The sequence below is a fragment of the Saccostrea cucullata genome, unplaced genomic scaffold, assembly GCF_032062105.1.
Source record: "Saccostrea cucullata isolate Sc308-1 unplaced genomic scaffold, CSIRO_AGI_Scuc_v1 ctg1850, whole genome shotgun sequence".
Lineage (NCBI taxonomy): Eukaryota > Metazoa > Mollusca > Bivalvia > Ostreida > Ostreidae > Saccostrea > Saccostrea cuccullata.
In genome coordinates, this window is record NW_026921361.1 from 68,579 (window position 1) to 79,958 (window position 11,380).

Consider the following 11,380-nt stretch of genomic DNA (forward strand, 5'->3'; position numbering starts at 1 on the left):
AATCAATGACAAATCGCTTTTGCGACCCTGGTGACCCATTAAAAAGACTTAAAAATAAACATAAAATCTCATCTACAAAACATGGTCAGTTATATACAAAAGCATATTTGGATTATTTGGATATCATTCAAATGTATAAAAGAACTCTGTTACATTCACACATTAAAAATTACATTTTTCAGCCCCCAAGATTTAAACACGCTTATATATTGAATGTAGTCAGTATCAAAATTAAAACACTATTTGGAACACCCGCAAGACATGATCAATCACTAGCCAAAATTAAATTGTAAACATACAATAGGCAGGTCAATTTTTGTTGGAGATCATACGAAAAAAGAATTTTCCCAATTAATATCAGTAAATCAGTAAAAAGGACATAAATGAAAAGTATATCATTTGGACAAATGGATGGGCTTTGGCTACAATGTACGTGAACACACTCTACAGAGTGCAGCTTTCGAGTGATACTTATAAATTTTCATTCTTTGAGTTAACAAATATATTCTTGCTTACAGTCATATATCGCTTAATAAACGTGTATTCTCTTAGACATATCTATCATTAGACCTAAATAAAACTTTTCAATAATTGAAGCAAACTGTCATGAAAATTCCATAAATATTGCTCCAGCTAAAGCTAAAATAACTTGGAAAAAATAACTCTAATGTCTGGATACCAAGAAAGATAACCCAAAAGAAGCCCAGACAATCAATAATATCAAATTTACTTTTTTCGAAAGGAGACCGGTATTTTATGCCACTTTTCGTATTTAATCTTTCGGTGGGAAAATCTTGGAATTTAAGGTTGAAAGAATAAAATATATGTAAAAACGAACAGTATCAAAAGCTCAAAAGCACATTTATCATTACAAAATTTAAGCGGAGCAAACAAGGACCTAAACAGCAGAAGTGGTATCAGGTGCAATGGAGATGTGCATCCCCTGTCTACCGGTCACACCTGCCGTGTACATCTTGTCATTTCCGGGGAAAAAACGAAAAAAAAACCGTAGAAACTCCGTATGTAAATAATAGGGACCATAGACTTTACGAAATGATGACTGTAGCTTACACGAGATTGGTGATTTTATTCCTTCGTCAACTTGTTTTTCAATAACTTACCTCGTTTTAAAAAGTGTTCATACGTACATAAGAAAGGGAAAGGTAAATATATTGACAGTTTTTTTAAGATATGACAAAACAGAACAATCTTCTCTTTAAAAAATCAAAGGTTTTACAACTCCTGAAAATACGATCTTATCTTGACAACCTAAAGATGTTAAATGCTCATATAATTAGGGAAAAGTTGAATATTAGTAATATATGCAAAACATATATAAAAGAAGATCCTTTAAACAAATCAAATATTCTTCTTACAAAAACGAATGAATAGACCTTTCAATAATAACAAATGAAACAAAACGCATTCTTATTTGGTAATTGTGAGTCCCATAACATATGTGAAGTCGCCCTGAAATTTTCAATGTAGGAGAACTCCCTAATCGTTGTTCATTTATGAGATTTAGCTGCAGGTATAGGTCTGACGAATATGAATACCTTTCCAAAATGAAAAAAAATACTTTATTCGATTGTTTGTTCCTGTTTCTATAATGAAAAGGAGGAAGATAACAGATATCGATTCACAAAAATGTATTGATCAGGTATGGATGGAGTATTCCTAGTCATATTTTGCATTTAAAAAATCAGGCCTTTCGAATTTCATGAAATGATAAATGTGATGACGTGAACTTTTCAGTCGTCAACTTCTCTTAGTTATGCAGCAATATACCGTTATCACCAGCATACGGGGATTTTATATCTCTTAGCTGATTCGATACGCAAGTGAACGCTTTACGTATGAACAATTTCTTAAACGAGGTAAGTTATTGACAAAGATGCTGGTGAAACAAAAATTGCTATATATACAAAGTATGTAAGGAAGGACTACTGACGATTGGAAACGTGAAGTCATTTCTGTCTACTGGATCAATACATAAGATTAACTGCGATTGTGGCCGATCAACAGGGGATGCTTATCCCCCCTAGGCACCTCATCCCACCTCCTGGCTCTCCTGGGGTATGGTTCATGGCCTCTTCACATATTTGTGGTGTTAGATATTTTTTGATCGAGCAATGTTTGCTGTCTTTGCTTTTTCTTTATCATATATCATGCATTATATGTACCGTATGTACAATTAAATTGTCTTTCTAAAAATGTGTCATTCTTTGCAGAACTTTTTAAAAGAAAAGAAGTATACTGAGTTACTCTCGCACTGATGTTTGATAAAAGAGATTTATTGAAATTGATTTAATTGGTAATTTATGGGAGTTATAAAAATTTTTAAAAATTATATCTTGTTCATAATAAATTTTCAAAAATCATTTAATGGCCAAATAAAAATTATACAGGTTATTTTTTTAAGTTTTCAATCTTCTTTGAAGGTTGTTCATAAATTACATTTTTTCTGTGTTATATTATATTTATTACATACTTGAAAAGAGAATTCTTTTTAGTATGATTGAATGTCTCAGTCTGTATTTACTTAGATTCCATGGTTTGTTTGATTGCACATTGGTTTTTTAATAACTAAATAAATTATATGTTCTATTCTTCTAAAGTGTCATATATGTCTTGTCATTGATAAGGTTTTTTATTATCAGTTAACATTCTTTCTAAACAAGGAAGCCTGTTTCATCATTCTTGATGACTTCTTGATTTTTATCGATCAAGAAAAATTGGGAACAAAGAAGACAAAATCCCAAGCTGGACATTGCTTCTTTTGTATAATATTAACAGTTTTTTTTCTTAAATTTAATAGAATTTAATAATTCTATTAAATTAGAATCGATTTTTTTTAAAAATATTAAATATTATCGTACGTTTCTCATTGTGCAAGATTAGACAAATTGCTTATAGTATACATTTATGTTCCAGAGATGTTTCAATAGTTGAATCATAATGACTTTGAATGTAAAGCAATGCTTTGGTTAAGCAAATCTATAGATTATGAAATGCTTGTGAATGAACTTACTGTTTTGTTGAGGGTTTCTATGATGCTTCAGACTTAATTCAGCGCATTGTCATTCAATTATTTCCTATTATAATAAGATTGCGAATTTGTAAAGAAACTGTGATCTATACATGTAATGTTGTAATGGTTTTGAACATCAGAATTAAAGATCCGTAAGTTTAAGTTTTATTTGTTTTTACTTCTGAATGTATGCATCTATACCCACAAGAAAACATACACACATGTATATATACGTTGATTTATGTTGATTTTTGTATTACTGAAATAGACTCCCAACTTTCCTTACATTGGCTTCTTTTTGGTTAAAACATTAGGTCTAGGTACAAATTACTGGGTTAACGTAAATTAAATACACTTTGGAGAAAGAAAATAAAAATTGATCTTACTTTTGTAAAATGATGCCTCAATTCATAGCTTTACATTGAATTCTGAACTACAGTTAAATGGAGGAAAACTAAATTTCTTAGTTGAAGCATTTTTTTTAATTCCCTGTCCAAAGGGATGAAATATAAAGCAAAGAGCATTTAAATCTCTTTAATATTGATTGATGCACTAACAAAGTTAATTATTGAATTGCTAAATTGTTTGGTTTTCGTCTTTCACGATGAAAACAAATTTTTTTATTAAAAGGCCAATGAGCCACAACTCTTATGGTGAAAATCAGAAACTTGATCAACAATTACCAGACATTGTGAGTATGGTGATATACTGCAAGTTAAAACAAAGGCATCCTTTTTAACTCGATGTATTGCTATTGTTCTACCCAGTAAAAGATGTCAGCTATAACGTATCTTGATTTCTGTCATGTGCGAGGTTTTATTTTATGTAAATCTTAATTATGAAGTGTAAAGAAATCATCAAGTTCAAGTTGGGTGCTCTACCTGTATAATGTGCATTAATATTCAAACTGCTTTAGAAATTGAGAAGATAGCAGAGGCTTCAGTTTAGCAAGAATGATTTATTAAGTCTTTCTATTGCTATTAAAATGTAATGTGTATGTGTTTGTTTACATTAAGAACAATTTAAATTTTATCTGTGTAATCGTTCTCAAGTGTTTATCTAATGGTGTATATTTAATTAAATTTCAATAAAACATCATCATGCTTTTAAATTATGCCTTTCCAAGGATAAAACACTACATAAATCAGAATAAATATTACAATTTGCTTCTCTTTTCGAATCAAGGAAGTTTAAAACGGTATATTGCCTTTATTGGAACTTTGCCATACTGATACATAGAACGGTTTTACCAGAACACATGCGCAGGTCATACCCATTCCCGGGTGGAATTTTCTTTGTTTACTATTATTAATACTATAAGAAGATACAGTTGCGCCATATAATCAGAGTTTATTAAATGATTGATGCAGCATGGACAAAGAGGAGGGTAAGGTATACGGGGATTATAGGCTGGAGCAGCTGCTAGGGAAGGGGACTTATGGATACGTGTACAAAGCCAAGAAGATCTTACAGGAGGGCACCTCGACCACCAAACAGCTCTCGGTACGTTCAAAACATAAGGTGTAACTCAGTGCAAATATGGCATGATGATAAAAGTGTCATTGTTTGAAATAGTTCCCTTTCAGAAATTTCTGTAAATGAATTGGAATGGTATTGGTGCTCCTGAGTAAAAATACTCATTGAAAATCTTTTAATACCGAAAACAAAGCTTAAATAAAGCGGGGTTTAAACATGTTTTCACAACGTTGTTTTTTTTTTTATTATTATTTTTCTATATATGTGTAGTTGTATTATTACTATACACAGGTCATTTAGTAAATAGGTATCTATTTCAGGTTGTATTTCATGTATTTAAATTCGTCAGTGGTTTACTTTTTAGATTTAGGTCATTTAAATTTTCCCGATATTGTTTTATTAAGCATATTATTGGGGCTTTTCATTTTGATATTCGAATTGTAAAAGTGAAAAATGTTTATGAGACATAAACAGCACTGTTTTGTGCCCTTTTTACGTGTCAATATAATGCATGATGCCGTTTGTAAATGAAGAACATTTATGTGCTATAGATGAATTCATCGATGCAAAATTTAAAATAATCCGAACCAATACGAAGTTATTTTAGTGACTGGAGCGGTTTCATTTCTCAATATAATTCAGAATTATTAAAAATGAAAATGAGACTTACTTCAATGTTGAATAAAAGCTTTTCTGCCAATTTTTGAAGTTTTTGCAATATCTGTAGTATACATGTGCATCTAGTGACTTATGAATACAGGTTCCATAAGGAATAGTTGAAAGTAACCAATTTTTTTCAATTTTTCGTTTCTTAAATTTTTATCATTAAGAGACACATGTTTATTTTTGCTTTCGTTGAAAATGTTCTCTCTGTGGATAAAGATAATAAGAAAGTAACAGCTAGATTAAATACACTATATTGCACATCTGCATCCCTTTCAAGAGAAACACTTGAAAATGAATGTTCTTAAAATAGAATTGTAAGCATTTTTAACGCTTTATTTATTTATTTCTAATTACATGTATAGCATTTACACTTTACGGGGTAAAAAACTTTTAAAAATCAAGCAATGTTAGATCTGGCTTGTCTAATATAAAACTGACGGCAGATTGCCAAACTTACATACATCTCTCTTCCTTATTTCAAAATAAATTATAAATAACTTTTCAGAAGATTCTTATCAATTAGGATTATATTCCGTGGAACTTAAAATAGTATTGATGACTCATTGGAATCCTATAGTGCGCTATAGAAAGATCAAATTTGGAGACAATTTTCAATTCGTATTTTATTCTAGAAATCTATCAAAATCTGCTTATATAACATTTAACACATATTTCTGAAGCATTTTTTAATGTATCGTTTAAATAAAACAAAATTGTCACAGTGATTTTCCAATTGAATCTTAAGTCCTCGTGTTCATTCTTACTGATTACCATATATTTGTATTTTATATATTTTTTAAGGATGAGACATTTGCAGTGAAGCTGATTCACATCAAAGGTGATACAAGTAGACACTGGGAACTCGTGGAGAGGGAGGTGGAGGTGTTACAGAAGGCTGAGGAAAAGAAACACCCCAATATAGTGTCCTTCAAGGAATACTTCAAACATAACACAGTTCCCTGTGTTGTGATGGAGTACTGTGGTGGGGGAACCCTGTATCAGAAAATAAGAGACCTAAAAAAGGAAGGCAAAGTAATCAACGAGGAAGAATTTATATCTATACTGCAACAGATAGCCCTGGGTGTAGAGGTGAGAAGAATTTATTTCTATACTGCAACAGATAGCGCTGGGTGTAGAGAAAATCATTTAGTTTTAGACCTTAAATGTTATTCATCTACTTTAAGTCGCATGTGTACTTCAAAATCTTCAAAGTTTTCATTTCTCATAGGTTCTTCACGACCTAAATATTATTCATCGAGATTTGAAGACCAAAAATATCATGTTGACTGAAGACGGCACTTGTAAAATAGCGGATTTTGGAGTTGCCAAGTAAGCATTTTACCACCTGCTTGTTTTAAAATTAATAAACTATACTTAGTGCTGATTTGTATGAAGAGTGCACGTGCTAAATTCCTCGTTTATACAATGCACATCCGATACATACTTCTTTTTATAAAAATTTATCAATGCTTTTCTTTTTTTTTTAAAATGAAGAATGATTGAAATAGCGGGGATAAATACAGCAGGGATTGGAACACCATTCTACATGTGTCCTGAAATAATACAAGGGAAATCATATGATCAAAAGGTACTGTTCTCAATAAAGTTTGTTACAATTGGTTTTCCGCCATGTTCCTATGACAACATTTTCAGAAAGCCTTTTTAACTATAGGTCTAAAGAATTCCAGTCACATTACGCTTCTTTAATTATAAAGACACGAATAAAAAATTCATTTTTTGTAATATGTTTAATAAGTTAAAATACTTGTTTGATTCCTCCAGGCCGATATATGGAGTCTGGGGTGTACTTGCTATGAGATTGCCACAGGTTCATACGCTTTTGATGGGAAATCTGTCCAGGAGATCAACGCCGTGGTGAAGTCTGGAAAGGTAAAGCATTCGGAGATTATTTCTGAAACAATTATCTGGAAAGATGGAGTATGTGAGATCATTTTTGAGACAAGAGTCGGGGAGGATTGCACGTATTAGCCGATTATTGGGACAAGAGTCCGTTTGTTTTCCATTCCGCGATTTTTGCAATATCTTGCGAAGACATCTATGTACATGTATGGCACGCCAATTTCACAAAAATGAGCAAAACATAGATTCACAGTCGATAAACTATGTTTATCGATTGTAAACTATAGTTTACGGACTGTAAACTATAGTTAACAACGTTAATCTATATTTTACATCTGTAAACCATAGTTAACGCGATAATCTATGTTTCACAACCGGAAACTATACTTAACACCAAAAATGATCATTTGCGATCGCAAAACATAGATTATCTGATAATTACAGTTTCACGATTTGTAAACTATGGTTTACAACTCTTAACTACAGTTAACGATCGTAAAGTATAGTTTACAGACGTGAATCTATGTTTAACAACAAAATCTATTGTTAACGTTTTATTACACACAGATAAACTTAGATTAGCATTCGTAAACTATAGTTAACAACCGTTAAATATAGTTTTACAGATGAAAACTATAGTTAACGAATTATAAACTATAGTTCGCGGTTTGTAAACTATAGTTTACAGTCGACAAACCTAGTTTATCAATTGTGAAACTATGTTTAGCACGCCAAATTCACAAAAATGTGCTAATCGTAGTTTCACAGTCGATAAACTAGGTTTATCGGTTTTAAACTATAGTTTACGGACTGTAAACTATAGTTAACAACGTTAATTTATATTTTACATCTGTAAACTATAGTAAACGCGATAATCTATGTTTCACAACCGTAAACTATACTTAACACCAAAAAAAATCATTTGCGATCGCAAAACATAGATTATCTGATAAATACAGTTTCACGATTTGTAAACTATGGTTTACAACTCTTAACTAAAGTTGACAATCGTAAATTATAGTTTACAGACGTGAATCTATGTTTAACAACAGACAGATAAACTTAGATTAGCGTTCGTAAACTATAGTTAACAACCGTTAAATATAGTTTTACAGATGAAAACTATACTTAACGAATCGTTAACTATAGTTTACGGTTTGTAAACTATAGTTTACAGTCGATAAACCTAGTTTATCAATTGTGAAACTAGGTTTAGCTCATTTTTGTGAATTTGGCGTGCCATATACATGTATTACTCACTTATTCCCATTTTTGAAATCCTTAAATTAGATGCCAGAAACAACGAAAATCCAGTACAGTGACGAAATAAAGAAACTTATTGTACAGATGCTAAGTCATGACGGGGCAGCTCGTCCAACCATCAAAAGTATCCTCCACTTTATAAAGGACTACAGAGAAAATGGGGCGAAGCCTAAGAAAAAGAAAAACAAGAAGTCAAAGCGACAAACGGGTAAGTTGCTACGTAATGTCGGGAAAACAAACTAGATATTTTATTTACCTATGAAAATTTTGAGTATTTACATACAAGTCATTGTAAAAGCATTAAATTTAGCAAATGTAAATGACATATATTTTGTAAATAAGAAAATCAGGATAAACTTTGAAATCACTTCTTTTGGTGTTTTAAAATTTCTTTGTTGAGAAAAAAATCAATACATGTGTATTTTCTTGCGATTCGAATTTTAGTGTTTCAAGAATGACAAAAAAAGCACTCCCCTCTCTGTGTAAATTAGTGATTTTGTAGTATCGTGTGAGAAAAAAAACAACTGATTCCAATATTTATCTGATGACAATAAAAATGATTTCATTTTTAGAAGAAACAGACCACTTACGATTGAGGGATTCGGGTGTAGATATGTCTAGTTCACTAACAGCACGTCTCGGTAAAGTATATATTGAAAATGGAGTTCATTTTTAGTTTAATTTGTTTTCAGCATTTTTGTAGATAAACATTAATTTCGCTCTCTTATTAGATCCACGAAAGGCCTCAGAATGTAGGGAGTTTCTTGAAAAAGAGTCTGCCAAATTACAGGCGTAAGTGTTACCTTTTACTGAATTTTTTTTTAGCCCTGACGAAGATGACTTCAATGAATTTTACCCACGTATGAAAATACAATACAGTGAAATAATAACACTAGGCAAGTCAGTGATAATCCAAGGCAACTGTAATAGCATAAAGCATTTTGAGAATGACTTGACTGTTTATAACGTGCTCTCTTTAAACTGAGCTGAGGAAGCACCCAAATTACACGCGTCTTTATTTCTACTCAGGGTTGATTTATAGTGTTATATTGTGTTTGTATATTTCTAGGACTCTAGTGATGGAAATTAGAAGCCACAAAGCCGCTGATATTGTTTCCTATATAAAGAGTCTACAGAAAAAACAAACACCAGAAAAAGAATTCAGGGTAGATTTCAAAACTTTTATCACTTTCAATTGTTTGTTTCATAATTCCAATTGTTACTTGTTTACTTTTTCCTTTTGAACTCAGTTGAAGTTGTATTTCTTTCTAATCATAATTTGTTTGTAGAAAAATACTGTCTGATAATTGAAAATTATAACAATGTCGAGGTACCTATATGTAATTTTATATAAAGTAAGAATTAGTTTATATCTTTTTGGTGTTTCTTTTTCATGTTTTTCTGAAAGGAAAAGGTAATGAAACATATGGACAAAGACGTGTTTTATAAACTTTATCCTCTGATGCAAGCTATGAAATGCCTCGAGGACGGGCGGAGGGACCTACAAGAACTAAGATCATCCGGGGAATTCTCCATGAGTACAACAATACCGATCTCTACACAGGACTTGTCAGACTAACAACGGGCTAAAGTCACTTGTACCACAATGCTTATCTCTCATATAGTCATGTATATACGAAAACTGACAACGTATAAAAATCACCTCAATGGGCCAGTACCTTGACAGACATTTACTTTGTTTTACTGTAGTCTTATGATTGGACTTTTAAATTGTTGTTCTATGATAATTTACATGTCACACTGACTTACTTTGAATTTTTAATCTCATTTTTTTTTTTAGATTCCTCTCAAGTAAAATATAAATAATTTTACTTGTTACGGTTAATACAGCATTTTAATGACAAAGTAATAAAAACTATCATTGTTTTAAAGCTATTTTTTTCCGAGATAACTACTAAACTAATCATTTGAAAGAGATAAGATTCAGCTACATTACCGTCCAATTTTGCAATGCATTTTCTCAGTCAAAATTTTAAAAACTTGTATATAAAGGTGTATAGTAATGCATTTATTAAATTTGCTGTGATATACATGTATTTACCTCATAGAAGTGTGCTTGAGTCGGAATAATACATGTATAAACGTGGAATTATGTAATTCAATTTTTAAAAAAAATGTGCAATAGTATCTTTTTAGAGGAAAACTTTACAAATGCGTCTTGCTATAGAATTAGATTTTTCATTCAATACTCAATCTTCGTTGTGATAACATTATTGTGTATACCGGTATTTAATTTGATGTCATACAGATAATAAAATGTAAATATTTCATGATGATATATGTAACTATGACTAGTCTGAATCTACTTTCATTTGTCTTTTTGTCATTTTACTTTGAGCATGACATTCATTGATTTGATTTATAATAATTCGCCCCTACCTGCTGTTTCCTGTCTTTAATTCTCTTGTTGTGGCATTATTAATGATTTTGATACGTTTTTAAAATTATTTCTCACTGTAATTGAAAAAGAAAACTGATGGGTTTAAGTACATTATAAAGTACCAGTGTACAAGAATTTTAAATTTATATTGTGAGTATACATTTATGAACAATTATAAACCTGTACATGCACGAATGAAGAAAGGTATGAATCGGTTTGTCAAATGTTAAGCATTTAATAAAATAAAACAATTATCATTAAAAAGTTTTTAAAAAATCATTTTTAAAAATGTATTGATAAATTCTTTTAAAACAATATGAGCTGCAACTTTAATGTCAAAATTTTCTGTTGTAAAATTGTCATTAACTATTTCAAGCACAGAGAAATAGAACATTTACCTAATTATTGCTCGAATTTCTTATTGACAATATCTTTGTACTATTCAAAGGTCAGATCTTCCAATAATTTGTCAGGATTCCCATTGATGATAATAGCCTCCTCATTTATTAGCAAGCAAATCTGTTTCTGGTTTCATAAGGTTAAACTTTATCGAAAAACTTTTGAATAAAATACCTGCGATGGCCATCAACTCGACATTTAGATATATCGACGGCGTATTATCAACAAATTATAGTTACTTCCATAATTATTTATGTATATTCGATATAACCTATTGAATCAAA

General features: G+C 30.8%; 1 protein-coding gene across 1 annotated transcript; it reads left to right on the forward strand.

The window, feature by feature from the left end:
- The first annotated feature begins 4,243 nt into the window (after positions 1–4,243).
- LOC134259812 (serine/threonine-protein kinase Nek4-like) lies at positions 4,244–10,086 on the forward strand. The gene is made up of 10 exons (XM_062742416.1): positions 4,244–4,534; positions 5,975–6,262; positions 6,402–6,502; positions 6,668–6,761; positions 6,956–7,063; positions 8,324–8,504; positions 8,869–8,937; positions 9,028–9,088; positions 9,366–9,462; positions 9,705–10,086. Exons 1-10 carry the CDS (start codon positions 4,403–4,405, stop codon positions 9,873–9,875), a joined length of 1,302 nt encoding a protein of 433 aa, XP_062598400.1. The 5' UTR covers positions 4,244–4,402; the 3' UTR covers positions 9,876–10,086.
- Positions 10,087–11,380: the final 1,294 nt, after the last annotated feature.